The sequence below is a fragment of the Oryx dammah genome, unplaced genomic scaffold (assembly GCF_014754425.2).
Source record: "Oryx dammah isolate SB20612 unplaced genomic scaffold, SCBI_Odam_1.1 HiC_scaffold_24, whole genome shotgun sequence".
Classification (NCBI taxonomy): Eukaryota; Metazoa; Chordata; class Mammalia; order Artiodactyla; family Bovidae; genus Oryx; species Oryx dammah.
The window spans coordinates 84665590-84688798 of NW_024070208.1; the positions used below are offsets into that span (position 1 = coordinate 84665590).

A 23209-nucleotide genomic window follows, 5' to 3' on the forward strand; every position below is an offset into this window, starting at 1 on the left:
TCTGCGACTTAAAACCCTGCGTCTCAACGCAACCTGCAGTTCTGCGACTTAAAACCCTGCGTCTCAACGCACAGCAGGGCAGAAGGAAAAGCAGTGGTGAGACCGCCTGCTCCCGCGCGTCTCTGCCCGGGGCCCCTGGCCCAGCGTGGGCGCCTCTGCTTAGGCCTGCGCGGCTCAGGGGCAGGCAGGGGCCCTCCGCGTCCTGCCCGCTGGCTCGGAGTGAGTCGGGGGCAGCAGACGGCGGGGGTCCCCCTCGGGCCCGGGGTAGACCGGGAAGCCCCCCAGCCCCAGGTGCCCCCCGGGCCCGGTGCCCCGGCAGCATCCAGCACAGCCCGCTCACCCACTCTCGAGTCCAGACCCCGTCTCCTCCCACCGAGACGTCACATCCAGGACCTCGCCCCCTCCTCCCCCTCGAAAAGAATCAGGCTTCTCTTCTGAGCCCAGAGCGGCTTGGCCCAAGCGGCTAAGTGATTTTTAGTTACAGCCGTAGTTACATTTTTAGCACAAAGGTAAGAGTTGTTCCCAGGGGGCTTCCCCGGCGGTCCAGTGATTAAGAGTCTGTGTTTCCACCGCAGGGGCCGGGGATTGACCTCTGGCTGAGCAACTAAGATCCTGCCTGCCTCACATGCGGCCAGAAAGTAAAAAAAACAGCGGCTCTGGCCGCCCACCTGGACCGAGCCCTCCCCTCCCCAGGGGAGCTGGGAACTGTGGACTGCCCGAGGCCATGGTGGGAAGGATGGATAGCTTTCAGCAAATGGCCTGCAGGCCACCTTCCAGGGACTTCTCCTCAAGGGTCGTCTCCTCCCCCGTGCGGGTCTGAGGGGCCCCAGGCGCCCTCCCCTGGTGCCACCCCCCTGGTTCTCCGGAGCGCCCTGCCCGGGGGCCCAGGAGTGCCTGTCCCCACAGCTCAGCGCCTTCCACTGCGCCTCTGAGCCGCCGCCCCCTCGAAACTTCGCCAGCCCCGCAGGCACGCCCAGCCCTGGCCTGGTGTCCCCCCCACCCCCGGATCCTGGTGCAGCTGCCTTCCTCCCGGCCCATGCCCAGGGCCCTGCTGTGCTTTAAGGGAACAGGCCACCGTTAGTGCCCAGAATTCCCGGGGCCGCCGCGGTCCAGTCGCCTCTGCACCACCCCAGATCCCACAACAAAAGCCGCTTAGTGCTTCCAGGTGTGTGTGTGTTGGGGAGCCTTTCCTCGGGGCTCGGGCGGCCCTCTGAGTCCCCACGCCTGCTGCCCACAGGCTGAGCCCCTGGGGTGTCCAGGGCCCACGGGTGCCCTCGCTGGGCGGTGCTTGACGGACCTCAGGCCCAGCTGTGTTTGCTGTGCCCTGCGTCTGCCCCTGCGCCGCCCGGAATTGCTGCGTGTGCGACGCCAGGGCGTTGATCTTCGGGGAGGCAGCCCTCCCTGCCTTCTGTCCAGGCCGCAGCTTGTGCGGAACAAGCGGAGCGTTGTTCCCGAGCCGTGAGGGTGGGAGCCGGATAAACACTGTCCCGCCCCGCCCGCGAGGCCGAGATGCTATCTGCACTCCCGTGTCTGTTTTTCCAATCTGCTGGGAGAGGCTTCCTGCTTAGCTTGGGGAGGCGGGTGGGGGCGCCCGGCCCTGCCCACAGCCCCGCGGGCAGCACGTCTGCCCTGCAGCCCGCGGGAGGGCGAGCTGCCTGGTTCTGCCTCCCATCCAAGCAGCCAGGCGCCCCCTGTGTGACTCCACGCACGCTAGAAACACAGGCCAGGGCAGAAGTGAGGGCCAAGCAGTTTCCACGGCCGTGTCTGGCCCCTCGGTGGGCAAGCCTGGCCATCCTGGCTGTGGTCGGAAGGGAGGACGTCCTTGCGGAAGACGCGCGGATGCAGGACACAGAGGGGCAGTCAGCTGCAGAACCCAGCGGTGTTGAGAGGACAGGCAGCATGGCGCCGGGGCTGGTGGGGTCCAGGCCCTGGGGGTGCCAGGGCTGGGCGTGTGCTGGACGGGCAGGTGACCGGATGCCAGAATCAGGCTGTAGTCAGAGGAAGGGGTGCCAGAGGGCGGGGAGAAGTGCCTGCCCGGGGGCTCGTGGGGGCTCGTCCTGGCAGGCTCTGAGCGCGGCTCGTCACGGGTGCCGGGGCGATGTGCTTCACTCTGACTTCACGGCCAGTCTTTGCTGCCCACGGGGCGGTCAGGCCTTCCCGCACCCTCGCAGTTGACCTCCGCAGGCCGAGGTCGGACGTGCCGAGCTCGCACCCCTGGGCGCGTCCCCTCCGGCCATGATCCCCGCAGCACAGGAGGCGGGTGTCTGGCGTGTGTGTGCTCGTCGCCGTCGAGGGGTGGCCGTTCTAGCTGCAGGCGAGGCAGGCGGGGGGACTCAGGGCATGGAGAGTGGCCGGGTGGCTCCGGCCACAAGAGCAGCGAGCCCGCTCCCTTCCCCGAAAGGGCCCTGGGTCCTGGAGCGCGGCCCCGTGGTGGCCACCGGTGACTCAGCCACAGACCATGTGCCATCATCTCGGGCTCCCTGTGGACTCGGGGCCGGGGGGCTAAGCCGCCTCGGGTGGAGGGTGAGGAGGGGGTCTGCCCTTCAGAGAGTCTGGAGGGTGGGTGGGCGGCAGACTGGAGTCCAGGCTCCTCGGAAAGCCCTGGGGAAGGACCACGAGGAGCCGGGGCCGAGCTGGCCCCCGACAGACCGTGAGCCACGACGAGGGAAGGGCGGTGGGGTGTCCCCCGAGAGCGCCGGCCTCGACCCGCGGTGTCGGCCTGGGCTCCTGAGTGCGTGCGCGGACTGCGGCGCCTGTGCGAGCCGAGAGCTTGCTCGGGTCCCCTCAGCGGTGGTGGCACGTGGCCCAGGAGGGGACCCAGCACAACCAGCCCAGGGTCTCACTGCTGAGCTCACGGCGGGAGCTTGAGGGGGAGCCTGGGGACGAGGGGGTGTGACGGGCAGCGGAGAGGACCACCGCTCGGGCTGGCCCCTCAGCGCCTGCCGTCACGCCAGGAAGCCTGCGTCTCACCCTGTGGCCGTGGATGAGCTTGGGGCTGGGAGCATGCATTCGGCTCTGAGCCAAGCGGATGGGGCAGCGCTGGGGACCTTCCCCTAAGAGGGGGCAACCTGGGCTTGAGAACCACAGAGCCTCAGAGGGGCGGGAGGATCCAGGAGGGGGACCTGGGGGGAAGGAGGGGGCGTGGGGGGAGAGGGGCTGTGGGCACCACAGAGGCCCAGAGGGACGGGGAGCACCCAGGAGGAGGCCGAGGGGAAGGAGGGGACGTGGGTGTGGAGGGGAGGGGCCCGCCGGGCCGGGCGAGGATGAGGAGCCCTCGGGAGGCTCTGCAGAGCGGGGAGACCTGCCACACAGGTCGCCGTGACAGTGCTCCAGGGCCAGGTGGCTAGGCCTCAGCAAACAGGAGGCTGTGAGTCAGCGACGGCCCCTCCCTATCCGCCACCAGCGGGTGTGGCTGCAGAGGGTGGCGGCCTGAGGCCACTCGGGCCCCGCACCCTCCAGGGCCTGGATCCGGCTGTAAAGTCACACCTCCGGAGTTCTCGTGGGGTTCCGGGAGGGCCGCCCCGCCCACGGGAGACCATCCTTGCTTCACTAGTCTTGTGCCCCTGGACAGGGAAGGATTAACACCGAGTGTCTGTGACTGTGTGCAGACCAGCAGGGCAGGAGGCGGGTGCACCAGGACGGCCCAAACACTGCTCAGAGCGCGGCTCGTCCACACCGTGTGCTGAACGTGCATCGTGACGTGGATGCTGTTTTCCCAAACAACACCCTGTTCACAGTCAGGTCCCTGCCCGAAACGCCTTCCAGCTAAGGGAGCTCCTGCAGGGCAATCGGGGTGCTGGACGCCCTTCCCCTCAGGAACAGAGGTTCTGCCCTGCTCCCTCCCTCCCCGGGCCCCGCACCCCAGCCCCCTGCCCCCTGCTCAGCCCCTAGGCCTGCGGTCAGCCTCCAGCTCCTCTCCCACCATCTGGCCTTGTCCCCAACCCTCCACACCTCTCCGCTGGTGGTTCTTGTTGTCCTTGTACTGATGGCCTGCTGGGCAGAGCGCCATAGAAAACTGCCCTCTTTGTCAGTTGGAAAATTGTGAGTAATTGAAAAATCACCAGCCCCCTCCCACCTTGGAGAACCTTTGCGCCTTAAACACACTCTCCCGTGGTGCCCTGTGCTGGGTCCTGGGTGAGCTCGAGGGCCTGGAGCTGCGCATCAGGGTGTCTGGCTGCCGCTCCGGGGTCCCGCTCAGTTGTGCCCCAGTGTGGCGCGTCACCCCCGGCCCAGGCCCGTCCTCGAGGATCTGCAGGGTGCTAGCTACTGAGCCGTCCCCAGTGACCGCAGGAAGTGTGTGTGCCCTTGGCTCCCAGCTGGCCTGCGCGCCCTCCCACGCTAAGCTCGGCCCCCTCTCGAGAGCACAGCATCGGGCCGTGGTGAAAAGCAGGGCCCGGACCCGTGGCCTTAGATCCAGCCGCGCTGTGAGCAGGAAAGCCTGGCAGGCTTCTGGGGGAGGCGGCAGCCCCACTCGGTGGTGGGGGCTGTGGGCACGGGGCACGGGGGGCACCCAGGAGCTGATGCAGAAGTCTGAGGCCGAGGAGAGCCCCGCCGACGGGCTCTGGGGGGGCAGAGTGAGGCGAGGGTGGGGGGCGGCCTCTCCTCCGTCCTCTCCCGTCCCCGTCGTGTGTGTCCGTGGTGGGCACTCACGCTGGGGCACAGCTGGCCTGGGGAGCGGAGCTCGGCCCTGCGGTGCGTCCTGGGGCGGGGGCAGATGGCCTGAGGCTCGAATCACGGGGACCAGAGCTCCATGGCTGTTGGGGGGAGGCTGAGGTGTGGGACCCGTGGGTGTGCCCATGGCCCTCGGCTCCGTGGGTCCTCGGACCGGAGACACCAAAAGGGATCTGTTCTCACGCCTCCCCGACCGCAGCCGCTGCTGGGGAAGCCCCCCCGGCCTGCTCCAGGGACCCCGGAGCCTGGGTGCTCCTGCTGGACCCCTCGCCTCGCCAGCCGCTGCTGCGTGTTTGATGACGGGAGGAACCGATCACGTATCTTTAGAGGGGAAACCTCCAAACCACCAACTCTTCTTTAACTCCGTGCTGGAGTTCCGGAGTGATCTGGTTTTCAGGGTGGAGCTCAGGGCAGGCGTTGGGAGTCTGTCCACCAGTCTCCCCAGGCGGCGGGCCTCGGACCTCAGACAGCAGGTGGGGGCGTGCCTCTCACGTTTGAGCACAGCCTGGAGGGAAAGGACAAAAGCAGATACTGTGTCGTGGGCTGGAGAAGGGCACCCACAGTGGAGCCCGGGGGCCCAGAGTTTGGGCCCAGCGGCTGGGCGAGCAGCGTGGCAACCCGCCTGAGACAGTGACTGGAGGTCAGGCCTTCCCCTTGACTTAGTTGGTCAGGAGGGCGTGGGTCAGGCCCCAGTTGCTGTGGAGTCAGGGAGAAAGGGCCACAGGAGCAGGTGAGAGGGATGGAGCCCCAGCAGTGTGACCGCGCCAAAGCACGTCGGGCCTCTGAACGGCCACTGTCCAGCTCGCGGTCACCAACTCGGGCCGGAGCAGACTGTGCTTGGGCCATCGCGGTCTCCGCGTCTCCGAGGAGTTGGATCGTGACCCTGGAGGCTGGGCTGAGACTAGAACCGTCTGGGGTGTGAGCCAGGTGTTGGGGAGGGTCAGAGTCGCCCCTGCTCCGAGGGAAGGTCCTGGCCCTGGTGCCCCGGGTGCCCGTGTGCGAGCCCGAGGCAGGAGGCCTGTCCGGTGTCAGCGGGAGGCTGCAAGAGGGAGGCCGCAGAGGAGCTATGAGGAGGGGACATGGGTCCATCCAGGGAAGACCAGCTCAGACCCCGAGCCGCGTGACAGGCGGCGGGGCGTGGACGGGGCGCTTGGCACGCAGTGACTGCTGCCCCGTGTGCGTGATCAGCTGGACTCGAGGGCCTCCGCTTGGGGTCGAGGCCCCGGGGCCCAGACTGGGTGGGCGCGTGCCCGGGATGGGGAGGACGGGCCGCGATGCCCACAGACGGTCCCGGCCCGGCCCGAACGCCGTCTTCTCCAGGCCCTGCAGGCTGGGCTCAGCCCCCAGGGTCCCTCCTTCTGGAGACCGGGTCCTCGGAGAGAGCATCAGGCCACCTGCAAACCCGACCTGCGCTTTAACGAGCTCCCCTGGGCCCCACTCCCAGGGAGGCTGGGGGGCAGGGGTGCCTCATTCTGAGGTCTTCTTGAGGACCTGAGGGGTCGCCCCGGGAGGTCTTGGTGGTCCCAGCCCCCAGGCCTGCCCACCCGCCTGCAGGCTTAGGAGCCGCTGAGCCTGGGGCCCCGCAGGGAGGGCTGGGACGGGCGGCAGGGAGGGAGCCGGCCCCGGGGAGCCCAAGCACCACCCCGCCGAGCGCAGTTTGCCGGCCGCGAGCGGAACAGGCGGGCGGACTGCGGGCGGGCAGACCGCGGGCTCCGGGCAGAGCCGGGTCCTTGTCCCGCGGGTGGGCGGCCGGCATGGAGCCCAGCCATCTCCCTTTGTGCGCCCAGCACGGGCGTGCCGGGCGGCGGGGCGCTGCCTCCTGACACGGCCGGCGGGCGACAGCATGACCCCAAGCCTCCTCTCCCTGCTGTCGCGGGACCTGTCCACGCTCTGGCTGCTCCTGAAGACCCGCACAGGTGGGCTGGCTGCGGGCGTGCTCGAGGGCGGGGGCCCCGGGGCCTGGACGCGGGACCTGCTCGGGAGCCCAGCCTGGCGGCGAGCTCGCAGGGGGCTTCCTGGGCGGGCGGGTGGGCCGGCCCCCTCCCCACCTGTCCCGTCCTCTCCCCCGTCCCGAGCAGCGCCTGCCGGGCACCGGGGCGCAGCCGCCGCTCAGCCTGGAAGCTCCTTTGTTCCACTCCCAGGGACGTTGGGGGTGCGGGTCTCCCTGCCATCAGGGGCAGGACCAGCAGGGCTGGGCAGGGGGCGCCGCAGGGGGCGGTCTGTGGCTGGCGCCCGGTACCTGCACGGCCCTGGGAGAGTCGTGCCCGTGGTGACCGAGAACAAAGAGGTGGGCCTGGGCGGAGGCGCCTGGGTTTCCTGGTCACGTTTCCAGGGACGGAAGGTGCTCCTTCTGGAGCTCATCTCCCAGTGGGTATTTCTGCTGAGGATTGAGGAGTAATTCGTTAAATAGGTCTTTTGTAAATTGAAACGAATTAGCCACACCCTCGCCTTTTGGTGTCTGAAGTTTCCAGTTTCATAAAGAGGAGACTGTGTGTGTGAATCTGCTGGATGAGGCTCAGAGGGCGACTGCTGGGGGGGCCGGAGGGGGGGCCGGAGCGGAGACCTCAGTTATCGTGCTTGCACCCGATCACAGGGCTCGTCCCGGGGGGACAGCCGGATGGGGGCGTCGTGCTCGTCCCGGGGGGACAGCGTGGATGGGGGCGTCGTGCTCGCCCCGGGGGGACAGCGTGGATGGGGGCGTCGTGCTCGCCCCGGGGGGACAGCGTGGATGGGGGCGTCGTGCTCGTCCCGGGGCGACAGCGTGGATGGGGGCGTCGTGCTCGTCCCGGGGAGACAGCGTGCAGCGTCAGGGTGCCGAGGCTGGAACTCCGGAAGGCAAGCTTCTCGGGCTCAGGGCTTCGTGGTCTGCCCCCGTCCCGGGGCAGCGAGCTCCCTGCCAGCTGCTGGGTCGTCCCTTGCGCCCTCGTGGATTCGCTGCAGGGGACCCAAGGGCTGGAGGGCTTCACCCCAGTCTCTGGAAACATGTTTTCCTGCCAGAGAAAGTGTCCGTCCTTTTCCCAGAGTCGCTGGCACCTGTGCTCTGAACCCCCCCCCTCGATGAGGCCCTGGACCCGCCGGCCCGGCGGCCCTTCCCTACCGTGCGCCCGATGCCGACCTCCACTCGCGCCCGCTGTCTGCGGACAGGTCACCCCACTTCCCTTCCTCGGTCGCTCTCCTCTGCGTGTTCTGTCTCTCCACACCTTTCTCACCTGTCTCTGTCTTTCCCGTCTCCAGCGTGTGCTGGCCCAGGGGCTGGTGGGCGTGAATTTAGGTGGTGGCCTCTACTCATCAGGCAGGCACCACAGGCCTGGGCGCCTGGAGAAGCCTGGAACGTTTGGGTGAGGACCGAGCCTCAGGCCCAGGGTGGAGGCAGGTGTGAGGGGCAGTGAGAGCCCAGGAGAGGGGCCTGGCCTGGCCTGGCTCGTGCGGCCCGACGGGCTCTGCCCGCTGTGACTGTGACCGGGGGTCCCTGCATGTGGTGCCCTGCCTGGCGGGCCGGCTGGGCTCAGGAGCTTCCCCCGAGGGCTGGGCAGGAGCGGGGTCCCCAGGAAGAGTTGTGTTTGTTGGTGATGAAAGGTCCGCAGAGACCTGGCGCCCAGACTCCGCGCGGACCCCACACCCGAGGCCCCCAGGCCACTCTGGGCCTCCCTCCCCCGTGTGCCTGGCCTGCCCGCGGCCCCGCTCCTTGCTGGGTGGTCACGTGCCTGGCGGGTGTGTGTGAACCACCCCATCCATCCCACCCAGGCTGGGCACTCAGAGTGCCGTGTGTTTCAACTGCCCCCATCGTGGCCAACAGGCCTCCTGCTGGGTCCCGCCCCACCCCAGGTCTGGACCTGCTTCGTCAGGACCCCTCCCCAGGGAGGCCTCGCCGGCGAGGCCCTCCCTCGGAGCTCTGTAGTCAGGGCCTGCCCGCCGCTCGTGTCCCCTCTGGGCGGGCGGGACCAGCCCCCGACACGCTCCCTCGGAGCCTCGGCGCCACATGGCTGGAGCTCCCAAAGCCTCTCTGTGGCCTGCATCGCTCCCGCTGTCTGTGAGGACAGGTCAGAGCTGGATGTCCTGCTTCATCCAGGCATGCATGTTTCCCTGAAGTGTGGGCAGCAGGCCCCCGGCCCTTCAAGGCTCCCCTGCATCCCTCCCTCACGTCGCCCCCCCCCCCCCAAGCCTCTCCGGCTTCTCAGCCACACGCAGCGTCTTCAGGGCCTGCGGCCTGCTTCCCAGTCGCTTGGGGCGCTGACGCTCAAATCTGGGTCCCTGCCGTTCGGTTTTCAAACCTGCACGTGCTTGCCCTTCCCTGAGGACAAGTTTGGTTGAGCACCTTCTTATGTGGGGCCTTTTATTTTAAAATACAATACGTGAGGATTCACTTTCTGAGATCAGGAAATCGGGAAACTGTTGGTGCCCTGAGTTAATGATGCATCATTCGTGATGGGAACTATTTGTGCCTAATCCAGGGACAAGTAACTCCTTAAAAATGCCCCGGGTGGGCTGTGAGAGCATACTCAGCCCCGGTGGCTGTAGGTATCCAGCATCCCGGAGGGCTAACCCCAAGCCGTGGATCAGACCACAGGTCACCACGGAGACGTCTCTCCTGCTGGACCGGACACTTGGGGAGCTTGCCGGGGTCCAGCCCCGGTGGATCCAGGGTGATTCGAAGGTGGGGACGGAGTCGGCGTCCTTGGAAAAAATACATATTTAATTACAGATATATAGAGAGATTAGAAACGGACAGTGTAGTAGGAAGATTAGTGGAGAAAAAGAGGCTGAGTAACTTGGTTTACGTGGAATAGCATCCATGCTCCAGACGGGAATTCAGCCAGAAAAACGGGAGCAAGAAAGAACGACATGGGGGAATCAGTCTTCCCAGAAACTGATCCGATTTCTTTATTTTTGGGTTTGCTTATATACCTTTTGTTACATATAGGGATGAATACAGAGTCACGCGGGGGTCAGCAGTCCTGACCTTTATCAAAAATCAGGTGCTTCACATAAAAAGGTCTTAGCGATTTTATGATCCTTTCTTTCTGATAACCAAAAAACTTAATTCTTCCAAGGGTGTTTTTTCTTAAACCAGGCACCACCCTCCAAATAAAGTTGCATTCCTATAGGGTGAGGGTGTAGTGAGTTACAATCAAGAAAGGAATTTATTTCACCCAAGGTTAACATGATTAATCTTAAAGGTTAATACTTATTTCTCCTGTATGTTAGTTATATTCATTATAAGGGCAGGGAATATGGAGATTTAGCAGCAAACATCAGCCCAACAAATGAAAATCCTTTCACCAATGCTCCCCTTAAGATCTATTTAGTCTTAAGATAGTGATAAAGTTACATTTTTACATGGCAAGGACACAGGGATTTATAACAAAGTACAGTGATCTATTACAAAAGAGAAAATCCATTAACTCAAAAAGTCTAGTATTGCTAACATCAAAAACTACTGTTTCCTTTTCTATATTCCAAATACATTGATTAATATATTCCCAGGTGCCTAAGGCCTGGCGGCAATCACTGACTCAACAATGAGAAAAGCCCTATGCTACTTAAGACTTTCAAAATGCTCCGAGCTCTCTGTGCTGTTTCTGGTTGAGAGGGAGTAAACAGTCATGTGCCTAGTGGCAGGAGGATGGATAATCCTGTCACACAAGCTAGTCTGTCAGCAGAGGTTAGACCTAAGACACCCTTGTCACACCCAGGGGAGGGAATTAGCAGCAATTATCCACAACAAATGAAAAACCCTTCACCAATATAATTCCTAACCCACCCACTATACTAATAATTTCTAACTCCCCCAAAGAATTTGCCTCTAGTAAGTCTAAAACATCTCGTGCCTCTCAGGTTGGGAGGCTGTAAACAATCACATGTGGCCGGACGAACCTATGCAGGTGGGCTAGATAACCTTCAGAGGAGTCCGTAAGCTGACACACTTGTCACACCCAGGAATTTTTATTGCCTTGGAGCTGCACGTTTACTTCTCCGAGAGAAACGGTTATGGGGGAGAGCCCCCCGTAAAGTCACAGTTGTAGGAGAGAGCATAAAACAGACTCTGGTTTTGGGGTTAGATGCTCGGGAATAGGGGGTTTCCTGAGGCTTCATCACGCCTTTGCGTATGCCAAGCCTCCTTCCTCATGACCTTTGCCGTGGGCAGAGTTCCTCACGCTGGCCCCCGGCAGGCGCTGACCTGGCCCACCCTGGCCGAGGGCCAGGCTGGAGCTGTTCGAAGCCCCAGGCACACGCCTCCCTGCATTCCTGGGGGGTGCGGGGTCCTGGTGAGCTGGGACTCCCACTTGAGTGAGCAGGTGGAAGCCCCCATGGACTCTCCACCTTGGACTCTGAAAGGCATCGCGGGCGTATTTTGATAGAAAACAAATGGAAGCTTTGGGTGTGGACGTTCAACCCGATGTAAACAAGGAAGCAAATCAGCTCGTGATGGACTTAGTGGACTTCGAAGCCCAGGGCCTCCGGCCAGCTGCGGACCCCTTCTCAGGAGCTCTGCTCAGCCTCCTGTCTCCTCGCGGCGAGGTGCAAGGTCACCCGCGAGGCGGGAGCCGGCCCCTGAAGCTGAACGCCGGGCTCCTGCTGGGTCTGTGGGCCCCTTGGACCCTGGCGACTGCCACCTGGGGTGGGTTTCCAGGGCTACAGGGTCCACTCTGCGTCCCGCCAGCCCCGCCCTGTGTGTGTTCCCTGCCCCGCAGCAAACGCAGGTACTCAGAGGCCCTTCCCGCAGACAGGACGGGCCAGAGGCTGCCCACGATGCGTTATGAAATCCTCATCCTAAAGAGAGTTTGCCAGAGGAAGGAAGTTTGCTGCTGGAGTCTGATTGTGTTAAGATGAAGCGGCGTAAAGATGAAAGAGTGGCCCCCCACCCCTCACCGACTCTCTGATGCTGCCCAGACCAAGCGGGACTCAGGGGACCGCTCTGTGGGCAGAGATTCCAGTGCAGGGCGGGGGGGGGGGGTGTCCTTCCCCTTTGTCCTCGTGTACAGCTGAGCTGGGTCTCCGGACGGCCGAGCCGTGAGCTCAGCAAGGGGCCATTCCCGCTGGCCCGACCGGGCAGCGGGCTCTGTGGCCCGGGGCCCTGAGCACCCCCTCCCGCCCCAGGCGCCCAGCCCCTCCCGACCTCCCCCCCGAACCCCTCCCGCCTCAAAGGCCCTGGGATGGGTCACAGCCTGGAGTTTCCGTGCACGTCTGGGCCACAGGAAGGCTGGGGTCGGTGGTTAACTGAGGCTCTGTGCAGACACAGAGTGGGTCTGTGGAGGAGCCGGGTGGCCCCTGACCCTGACCCTGACCCTGAGCTAGTGGGCGGGGCAACCCCACTTCCCGTCCCCGACCACAGAAGGGTCAGGCGGGCAGCTCACTTCCTTCTCAACCAGCGCGGCCCCTCGAGTGCAGGTTAAAGAAGTGAGTGTCTCCCTCCAGCACCCGCCGTCCATGGGGGGCCACAGGACACACACCACGGGCCTCGAGGTGGCTGGAAACTGCTTGGGGATTCTCCACTCTCTGCGGGGCAGCCAGCGGCCACCGAACGTGGAGGAGTCGTGTCTGTTTGTCTGAATGGACCGTGCAGGCCACCCTGCTTTGAAACCTGAACTGCTACTCTGTGACACGCTTGTCCTGGGCGGCGGAAGCCAGCCTCAAGGAGCCCGGGGTCCACGCTCGACAGACAGTGTGGGCAGCGTGGAACCTGGCCTCCCAGCCTCCTCACAGCTGCGTGTCTGTCACACCCGACGCGTGTTCCAAACAAATGCAATGTAACGGCCGTGATCCACCGCGTCTGGAATTAGAAACACTTCACTTTCTCTCAGCACAAGCGTTTCCAGCTGTTTTTCTCCCACAAAAGCAGCAGAGCTGAGAGGTTTCCGTGCACAGGGAGGCCTGCACCGCCCCGAGCTGCTGTGGGCCGACTGCCAGAGCCCTGGCCCTGAGTGTGATGGGCGTGAACCCCCGCTCAGTCCCAGGCCTGCAGTGCTGCCCGCTCTGTGGGCCCAGCGGGCCAGGGGCGTGGCCCCACCCCCTCCTCGTCTGCACCAGGCAGACTCCCAGGGCAGCCGGTGTTGGGGCGGCAGGTCCAGACAACAGCCGGGTTCTGGGACTCGCCGGGCGTCTAACACACCACCTGCTCCCGCGTGCCTGACTGCGGGATGGCGGCTCGGCCACACGGAGGGCAGAGGGCGGAGGGCGTTTCGCTCCTTCCATGGAGCTCTCTCCAAGGTCTTGGGGGCCCAAATCTCCAGCCTGTGAGGGGCCTGTGTCTTAATCTGGGTATAGAAGAACTGACTTAAGCCATTTGCCAGTGACCAGCGTGAGTCGTGTCTGTAGAGAAATCTCCAGGACACCCAGGCCTTCAGACACCAAACACGGGATGTCAGTCATGCGGTAGCAGCCCGGAAGCGCTAAGATGCAGGTCCTGTGGGCCCAGCACCCTGGCCCCGCCCGCCGACGCCCCAGCACCTCACATGCCCCTGTCCATGTCTGTGTTCCCAGGAGTCTTGCTAATCCTTTGTTTCTGGCCGATGCCTCCAGGCTGTGACTGGGGCGCTGCCGGCCCTGGTCTAGCACTTGCAGGCGTCGGCGTCAGGCTGTGGACGGGCTCGGAGCCCCGCTCAGGGTCAGTGTCGGGCAGGGGTGAGGTGCCAGGTGTGTGTGTCTGGACCCACTGCGGTGGCCAGGTTTCCATTCTGACCAGGGAGTCCTTGTGTAGACAGCAGGTGAGGGCCCCAGGGATGGCCTAGGCCACTTCCAGGACATGGCTGTGTGCTTGCAGACCAAAGCGGCCGGCTCCCTGAGCAGCTGTCGCGGGGCCGTGCTCAGCCCCGGCCCTGCTCTGCACCCCTGGCCTCCCTTCTGCCTGCCTAACCCTCTCTGTCCCTTCCTCTCTCTGTGTCCAGCCCTGCGCCTTTCTGCGTGCCTCTGACACACACCACACGGTAAATACTGGTGACTCACTCCGCACACGGCTCTCTCTGCGCTGAGAAACAAGGCTTTCTATACAGGAAAGCGGAGCCCCCCTGCCGGGCCCGCGAGCGCCGGTCCTCTCGCCGTCCGCGGTGGGGCTGATCCAGCCGAGGCGCGGGGCGCGGTCCCCGGTGACTGCCTGTCCGTCTGCTCTGCCCTCCCGCAGATGAGATCATGCACCACGACGTCAGCCCGCTCTGTGCCGCCGACATCCGGGACCAGCTGCAGAAGCGCTTCGCTTACTTGACAGGTGAGTGCCGAGGCCCGGCGGGGCGGGGCGGGGCGCGGCCCAGGGGCGGGGCTGGGTGCGGTGGGCGGGGCTCGGGGGCGTGGGCGGGGTGCAGAGGCGGGGCTCGGGGCGTGGGCGGGGCTGAGTGGGGCGGGGCTAAGGGGCGTGGGCCGTGGGCTGGGCTGGGCGCGGGGGCGGGGCTCATGGGCAGGACTGGGTATGGTGGGCGGGCACGGGGCATGGGCGGGGCTAGGTGCAGGGGGCGGGACTCGGGAGTGGGCGGGGTGCAGGGGCGTGGCTGGGGCGTGAGCGGGTGGGGCTATGGGGCGGGGGCGGGGGCGGGGGGTAGGGGGTGGGATGGGGGGAGGGGGCTTTGTGGTCCCGCGGGGCGAGGGCGGGGGCGGGGTGCAGGGGCGCTGGGGCTCGGTGGCCCCGCGGTGGGATGTGGGGCCATCCGCCCCTGAGGCCCCAGGGATGCCAACTGCTGCCCTGCGCTCTCCCCAGGCGGGCGGGGCCAGGACGGCAGCCCGGTCATTACCTTTCCCGACTACCCGGCCTTCAGCGACGTCCCGGACCAGGACTTCCAGAATGTTATGACCTACCTCACCAGCATCCCCAGGTGCGCGAGGGCCCCGATCCCTCATTCGAGGGGTGCAGAGACTCCTCCACGCCCAGGGAGCCAGGGGCGGATGCAGCGCTGCCTGGGTGCCCCCCTTGGACAGGTGAGGTGTGGACCTCCCGCTCCAGCCAACCCGCTGGGCCGCAGGGAGTGGCCTGGCGGCTGATGTTTCTCTTTTTTCAAAGTGCCCGAGGGGGAGGTGAGTGCAGGGCAGGCTTGCCCCTAGAGTGCGGTCAGCATGCCCCCTCAGCCAGGTTCCGGGTCACAGCGCAATGAGCTGGTCTAATCCAGAGGCCGGCTGAACAGCAGGTGTGACTACCAGGACCTGGTCAGCGTTGGCTCCTCACCGCGCAGCGTGGGTGGGGGTGTTAGGATGGAAGAGCCCTTCTGCAGGCCGTGGGTGGTGAGGGTCACTTGGCAGAAGGATCTAGAGGGCACCATGGGGTGGGTGGTGGTCTGTGGACACTGTCCCCTCTTTCTGCGGACCTGACTTGCTGGGCCAGGCTCTGAGCAGCCGAGCTAAGGTGGGTGGTCCAGCCACTGTCCTGGGAGTGACCGGTCTTCCTAGGGCCCTCGGGCAAACGGTGAGGGACTTCATGGAGGCCAGCTGTCCTGCGTCTCATTTACCGTCACCCTTGGATTTCCAGCCAGAAAGGCAGGTGTTGCTTCTGTCCCATGGACAAGGGCCCTGGACCTCAGGGTGACGTTGCTTGAGTGGGTTCAAGGGTCTGGGGAGGGCAGGAGGTGGGGCTGCCCGTGTGGAGTGGCACCGAGGGGTGTTTGGGGTGAGGACCTGGGACAGTGAGTCTGGCTCTTGGCTTCCCAGCAGGGGGACGTGGAAAAGCCACCCGGCCCTGGGGATGGGACGCTCGGGACAGGCCAGTAAGAGGAAGGGCGGCCACACTGGTTTCAGGGAGCCCAGGATTTTAACAGGGAGACGGCTGGCTGTGGGCTGCTGACCGTGGGCCCCAGTGGTCTCGCTGGTCCTCTGGAGGGCGGGCTTCTGGCCAGCTCGGCGAGCTCCCCTCCGTGATGTCTCCAGGGGTGGATGCTCCATGTCCAGGAGGAGCGTGGCCCTCGGCCCGCTGTGACGCCACTCCTGTGCCCCTCCGGGGACCCCTGTTCCCCGTGGCTGGTCCCCCACCGTTGCCTGTGAACCCCAGGTCCGCCCTGGGTTGGGCCGTGGAGCTGATAGCACAGTAAGGTCCGTGTGGACACTGCCTGGGGAGGCTCTGAGCCCCTGTGCAGCCCTTCACATGGGCGCCAAGAGTGGTGCTGCCTGCCGCGGGGGGAGATGTTGCCCACGCCCGTGCGAGGTCCCTGCATGGAGCCAGCCAAGCGCCCGCTGCTCCTCCCTGGCCGTCGGCCGGGGAGTCAGGGACTTAGCAGGTGTCTGCGAAGGCGGCTGGGCTGCGTGCTCCTCCCGGGGCTGGAGAGCTCTGGCCGCCGCATTGCAACCCGTCCCCCGGCAGTCCCCCTCGCGCCCCCGCGCAGGGGCGTGCGGCCTGGAGTCGTGAGGCCGGAAGTGCCCACAAGCCGTCTCTGGCTCCCCAGCCCCGGCCGAGGCAGTGGTGGGCCCTGGACCGCACACCTGGCGGGCCGCCATCTGCGGTGGTCTCTCTGCGCTGGCTGATCCAGGGGCCATGGGGGCTTCTGTGACCTCCCACTGCCCCTAAGATGGTTCTCTGGGGCGACCTTCCCTGCCTTTGCGGGAATCTCAGGTTTCAGGTCACTCCCAGGCGTGAAAAGGGCAGAGGTCCCTTTCTTTCTGGCAGGGCGGAGATGAGCCTTCTCTGGGCACAGCAGGCCGACCCCGCACCTTCTTGGTTTCCCCTCCCTGGGTCACCACCCCCGCGGGTGCTGCTGACCCTCAGGCCTCCCAGCCTTGGGGCCCTTGCTCTCGCGCCCTCGGCCTGGCAGGCCCCCTCCTGTGGGGGGCTTTCCGTTACGCCCCCCACCCCCAGGCCCCAGTCCACTGGCGGCCCAGCTTCGCGGGTGCTCGGAGTTGGTCTGTGTCTGCCCCGCACGCAGGTCAGACAGCGGCTCCTGGGTGAGAGTCCGCTATTCAGACAGGCGTCATTGACAGAGAGGTCAGCTTAGCCCCGTCCCTCACCCCAGCACCCGTGCCGCCCCTTCGCCCCTTCAGGCGGACCGGCACCTTTGGCTCTCCCCCTTTTAAGGGGTTCTCACCCCAGCGGTGCGGGGCCTCCCACCCCTCACCTCCAGGGTTGTCTGCGCGGTCCCTGCGAGCCCGGCACATGCTTCCCGTTGAAGCTGAGGAGGGGCCGTGCGTGACTGTGCCCCGGGGGTCCGTGGTGTGTGGACGTGCGTGCGGCCCAGGCCCGCGGCGCCGCGTCTAGGCGGACGTGTGTATCGTGACGGTCACGCACGTCCCGATCACAGTCCCTTCTTCAGGGTGCCGGGTGTAGCGGGGATCTGGTGGACGCGTTGCCCTTCCACCCAGAGTGAAACCCCACGTTGGGACCGACTGGTCTTTCCTCAGCTGCGTGAAGGGCCAGCGGGCGAGGGGCTGCCTGAAAGGCCGTCCCGCAGGCGGGGGTCTGGGGGCCCGCGCGCCGAGCCCTGCCCCCTAGTGCTGTTGGGCGCGGTTCCTGGGGCGTGGTGGGGATCGGCCCTGAGTGAGGGAAGCCGAAGTGCTGCCGCCTGTCAGCTCACGCGCAGCTGCGTTTCTGGAAGGTTCAGTGCACCTTTAAAGGTGGGGAGACAGTCAGTGTCCGCTGGTAAAGCGGGGAAGGGACGCTGCCCGTGGCGCCTCCCACGTGTGGGACCCGGTGTGTGTGTGTGGGGGCTGCCACCTGGTGGCCGCGGCCGGTACTGCGGTCCCGAGTCTCCTAAACCGGGGAGTCCGGAGGCCGGGGAGGGGGCACCTTTAGAAACCCCAGGCGGCACCGACTCCAGGCAGGCGGGGGGCGATTTGCGACCAGACGGGCTCTACAGTCCACGCAGGTCCAGTGGACGAGCCCCCGGCTTCCCAGACGCGGACCCCACGCTCACCAAACAAGCTTCCCTTGGTCCTCTGAAACCGTTCTCCCCTGCTCTTAGCTCTCACTCATGTCACGGGGGGTCAGCACAGCCAGCTCAGGCCGCTGTCTGGCTCACGGTCGCGGTCGCGGGTCATTCTGAAACTTGGCTGCCGGGCAGGCCTCGCCCAGACGCAGCAGCCACACCAGAACAGGAAGCCTGTTCCTGGTCTCCTGGAAATCGCCCCTCCCCCCTCCCTCCCTCCTTGCGGCAAAAGCTGACCCCCTCCCAGTGAAGGTGGTCACCAGAGGCCTCCCTGTGGGCACAGGTGCCCACCCGTGCAGACGCACATGCAGGGTCACAGAAGGACCCACTTAGTCGCCCTGCAGGGTCCCTGGGGGCCCCCAATACCTGCCCACCACGTTTGGAAGATAACATCTGAGGGTCACCTTCCTGCACATCTGCTGCCCCTCCCCAGCCTGGGGACCACAGGCCTGGGTCCCAGATGGCTTGAGGCCAATAAGGACGTGGACTTTCTGTGGACCCAGCTCAGATCACCCCACTGCTGGAGACAGAGGAGCCTCGCCCAGGTGGTTTTCGTGATGGGCCACGTTCACCCCGAGGAGAGGTGCACGCATACAGGTCACCTCCACACAGGCATGAGTGTGCTCGCCACACATGTGTACACATAGGTACAAGGTTGCATGCACACACCACATGTGTGTACACAGGCGTACATGTGTTCACCACACGTGCACAGATAGAGGTGTACACACGCTCACCACGTGTGTACACACAGGTACAGGGATGCATGCACTCACCACATGTATGTACACAGGCGTACATGTGTTCACCACACGTGCACAGATAGAGGTGTACACACGCTCACCACGTGTGTACACACAGGTACAGGGATGCATGCACACACCACATGTGTGTACACAGGCGTACATGTGTTCACCACACGTGCACAGATAGAGGTGTACACACGCTCACCACGTGTGTACACACAGGTACAGGGGTGCATGCACTCACCACATGTGTGTACACACAGGCGAACGTGTCCTCACCACACGTGCACACAAAGGTACATGTGTGTATGTACTCACCACAGGTACACACAGGTGTGTGTGCACTTACCACACACACGTGCACACACAGGCATGCATCACACACCACACACACGTATGCTCATACATGCATAGGAGTGAGTGTATACTGCACACCTGTGCGCACACACCACAAGAGCATGCAGACCGCATGCGTGCACACGTGTCCCCACACGCAGTTTGTGTGGGCTGCATGACAGAAACGCAGGGCACTTGTGGAAGGAGCAGGGTTTAAGTGCTGCTCTTGAGCTCCAGCCCCTGCTCGGGCCCTGCCTCATGCAGAGTTGTGCAGCCACGCTGCTCCCCACCCCATGTGCCCGCTGGGCCGCCCCGTCGAGCTCACTAAGCTGTAGATCATCCGGCCTTCGGCCCCTGGCAGCACCTCACTTCTTGCTGTGGCTGTGACGTCCACGTGAATTTTCGGTTGACTTTTGCACATAAAGACAGAAAATGTGTGAACGTGTCCCGAACACCCCGGACATCTGTGGACAGGCAGTAGCTCTCACCCTCCCCACAGGAACCCACAAGGAGCGTCGGCTGCGTCCCTGTGCACAGCTCCTGAAACCAGACTGCACACACATGCCTAGCTCCTTCCTGTCGACGGCCTGCGGCGGGCGCCCTGCCTGTCCTTCCGCAGCTGCCGCTGGTGTGGATGGACCGGGCAGTGAGCCCCAGTCGGGGCCGCCCTCGGCTTCCTGCCGTCTGGCAGGTGAGGAGCTCTGCTGTAGCTGCCCTCAGGCCCTTGGGCTCACGAAAGAAGCAAGTGGAGGCCATTCTCACTGCCTTCCGCTGCCGGCCCCAGCCTATTGGCCCGTGTGTCTGAAGCTCAGGGTCCCCTCCGCACAGGGCAGCCTCTCCCCACGGGTTCTATCTCTCCGTCCTCCCGGTCTCGTTCTCCGGGGGAGCCAGAGGCCACCTGTCTCAGACTGCTTGCTTTCTTGTCATCTTTTTTTCTGTCACTGCCATCCAGTGTCATTTAATTTGAAAAATTAAAGTTAAGTAACATAAAAGTTCAGTTCCTGGCCTGGGCTGGCCGTCCTTCAGTTCCCAGGGGCCGGGGGCTGCCGTATCGGGTGGTTCAGTGTGGGCTGTCCCCACCCGGGGGATACACAACTGTGGTGTGCTGGTTGGTGTCCAGCTCAGGGCAGCCGGCCCTGCCCTTCACCCGCGGGAGGAGGACAAGACCCACCTCGAGGAGGGGGCTCGCCCTGCGCCGCCGTGAGTAGTGTGGGGAGTCTCTCCCTGGGGAGCCCAGGCTGACCGACCAGCCTGTGCGCACAGTGAGGTTGTGGACCCAGAGGCTGCCTTGGCTGGGGTTTCAGCTCCGGGAGGAGGGAGGTGCCTGAGCAGCTTCAGTGAGGACCTTGGCCAGGCCCAGGACCCACTCGGAGGGCACAGGCGGACGGGCCAGCCCCGACCTGGAGCCTGCGTGCAAAACAGGTACCATGGATCCCGGAGGGTCCTCACGGGAGTCTGGCTTCCCGAGGAGCACTGGGCTTACGCCCTCGGGGGAGCAGTCACTCCGGTTCCAGAGAGGTGGCCCAGAGTGTGTGTGTTTAATGTATTTATGGAATCTATGTGCTCGGTGGGGTTTCTCCCCTAGCTGGTGGCTCAGATGGTAAAGAATCCACCTGCAGGAGACCTGGGTTTGGTCTCTGGGTTGGGAAGATCCCCTGGAGCAGGAAATGGCCACCCACCCCAGCAGTCTAGTCTGGAGACGCCCGTGGACGGGGGAGCCTGGCGGGCTGCAGTCCCTGGCCTCGCAGAGTTGGACACGGCTGAGCACCAAGCAGGGTGCCCGCTGGGCCATGGGGCATCGCGGCCATCTGTGTGCCCGGGATGCCTGGCCCATCCTGCTGTGCCCGGCGTGCAAATGGCCCTGGCGGCCGCGGAGCCCGAGGGCGGGTGCGGTGCTGTCAGTGCGTGGGGAGCTTTGTGGAAGGTCCGAGGCTTTCCTTGCCGTCGAGCTCTGGCAAGCTGACCAGCGGGAAGGGACCCTGCTGCAGAAGCGGTGCCTAAGGGGCAGCTTTGAGTCGGGAGGATGGAGGAGCAGCGGCCGGAACCAGGGCTGGGCCCGAGCACTGCGGCCCTGCCCCGCGGCCCCGCGCCCAGACCCGGCGGGCGAGCCCAGGCCCAGTGCGTGGGCCCAGCCATGTCTCTTGTGACGTTCGCAGCCTCCCAGACCCTGTCCACGGGTGGGATGGAGAGAGAGGTGGGCAAAGCAGTGTGGTCAGGGGAGGGGGCCCTGTGAGTGGGCCTGTGCCTCACCCCCCCCAAACCCCGCCCCGCCTGGCAACCTCCCCTCCCCATCCCCTCCCCACACCACCCCCCCGCCCCGCCACCTGGCCTGGCCCCATCCCCTCCCCACCCCGGGCTGACCCAGCCCCCAGGGCCCATCTGCTCCTCCAGGGCCCCTCTGGGAGGCCAGAGCTTCCCTCCCAGGGGCCCTGGGGACCCACTTCCCCGACGCCTGTCCGCACCTGCCACGCCTGATCTGGGACAGACGCCAGCCTGCCCGCATCTCCTGCCAGCCCCTCCCGAAAGGGCCCGCTAGGCCCCCCAGCCCCGCTGCTGGGCTTGCTTCCCCGCCCCAGCGCCAGGCAGAGCGGGCCCAGTCCACGTGGCCCTGGGTCAGGGCCTACCGTGAGCCCTGTGGTCGGGGGTGAGGCCAGGCGGGGCCCAGAGGCTCCGAGGCTCCGCCCGACCCTGCCCTGTGATGTGTCGGGAGTGAGAACAGGGCCCGGAGCTGGGCAGGGAGATGCGGGGACCTCAGGCCTGGGCTGCTCAGCCGTGAGGGTCAGAGAGAGCAAGCCGTACCCAGGCCCCCGAGGAGTTAGCAGGCCTGGGGTGCTGGAGAGGACTCCCGTGCACGCATGGCTCCCAGAACCAGAGTCTGCGAGACCACTCTGCCTGTTGGAGTGTTTGGGCCAAAAGTGACTTATCAGCCTCACTCAGCGGCCCCTTCGAGCAGCCGTCAGGATGCTGCAGGCTGCATCTGTGTGTGTGCACGCCCGCGTGTGCCTGGGTCCGGGGGCTCGTCCATGTGGCTGCAGCTTCCCGGTTACTTGCTCCAGTTTCCTTGTCCACCGCCTTCAGCACTGTCCGCCCCCGGCCTGGTGCACAGAGACCCTGGGGGACCCGGCTTTTCCGTGACCAAGCGTGGGCCGCCTGCCCCCTCCCCTGGGAGTGTGAGGTCACAGACGGGCCCTCCTGTGCGCACAGGGTGGTGGATGGGCCCCGGGGGCTGGGCCTAGGCTCCTGGGGGTGGGGCGGGCCACGTGGCCTGGCTCTGGGGCTGCAGTCCTGGGGGTGGAGGGGGCCGTGGGGGGCCCCCAGGTCCTCACGTGAGGCGCCTCCTGCTTCATCTGGCGGTGGAGCCGTGGTGGACACGAGACGGGACTGGGAGAGCCCACTCGTGGCGTCGAGCCGGGTCCTAGGGTGCGGCCTCTTTGCCATCTGCTTCTGGGGCTGGGCCCCCTGAAGGGGAGGACCCTGCCTGGGCGCACAGTCCCAGGTGGGCAGGACGGAGGGGCTGCTTTACCCTGCAGGGTGGACGCAGCCTGGGGGGTCTGGACGGGGAGCCAGACCATGGGCGTCCCGTCTGTGCTCACCAGCTGTGCGACTCTAGGCAAATGATTTGTCTGTCTGAGCCTCCGTCCGTGACTCCGGCTGCCTCTGGGTCATTACGAGGGTTGGCAGAGGCACAGTCTAAGCTTCGGGGCAGGGCCCGTGGGTGGGAGGGGCCCGTCCCTTGAGCCGCTCCACCAGCCCCTGCTGGGCAGTGGCCACGTGACCACAAAGCTCGAGTCTGTGTGTTTCCTAAAGCAGGAATGTGAGCTGCCTGCTCGACACCTGCTGGCCTACAGACCCGCCCTCCGGGGCAGGTTTTCGTGAATCCCGTGGGTTCCTTACTTTCACCTGAAACGGCGGTTCTCAAAGGCGCCTCCGCCGCTCCGCTACGTCTGTTACCGGTGCCGTTCATGATGCTGGTGTGTGCATTGCAGGCACAACAGGAGGCTTTGATGTCACAGAGTTTCTACCATCTGGCATTCAAACGCACAGAGCGAGTTAAAGACCCCAAGGGACTGGGCAGTGGTGGGTGGCTGAGATGTGTGAGTGAGGCAGGTGGTGAGTGGAGGCCAGGGGCCGTGTCCTCCCGCCCATGGCCAGGCAGCCCGCCCTGCCTGTTTCTAAACGGAACAGGCCATCAGCACAGGGGCCGCAGAGGAGACATTGCGGGCCCACGAGGAGCGGGGCCGCAGGGCAGCTGGTCAGAAGGGGGAGCCCTGCAGACACAGGCTGTGCAGAAGTGGCATGTGCGCCAGGGGACAGCCTGTGAGTCCCCCCAGAGGAGAGGGGCCACTGGGGGGTGGGCAGTCTCAGCAGAAGACCCTAACCCACACAGGAGTGCATACCTGCACAGGCGTGCACGTACCTACACAGGAACGCCTGCTTCTGTACAGGCGTGCACGTACCCTCACAGGCGTGCCTGCTGCTGTACAGGCGTGCACGTACCCTCACAGGCGTGCCTGCTTCTGCACAGGCGTGCACGTACCCTCACAGGCGTGCCTGCTGCTGTACAGGCGTGCACGTACCCTCACAGGCGTGCCTGCTTCTGTACAGGCGTGCACGTACCCTCACAGGCGT

The 23209-nt window shown here is 65.1% G+C and overlaps 1 protein-coding gene across 7 annotated transcripts in view; it reads left to right on the plus strand.

The window, feature by feature from the left end:
* Window positions 1-23209, plus strand: part of MCF2L (MCF.2 cell line derived transforming sequence like) — an 89931-nt gene that overhangs the window by 36003 nt on the left and 30719 nt on the right. For all 7 annotated transcript variants that reach the window (XM_040267466.1, XM_040267467.1, XM_040267469.1 and 4 more), the window contains exons 2-3: window positions 13790-13873; window positions 14357-14471. In XM_040267466.1, coding sequence (XP_040123400.1) covers window positions 13790-13873; window positions 14357-14471 — 199 coding nt within the window. The remainder of the gene's footprint in view (window positions 1-13789; window positions 13874-14356; window positions 14472-23209) is intronic.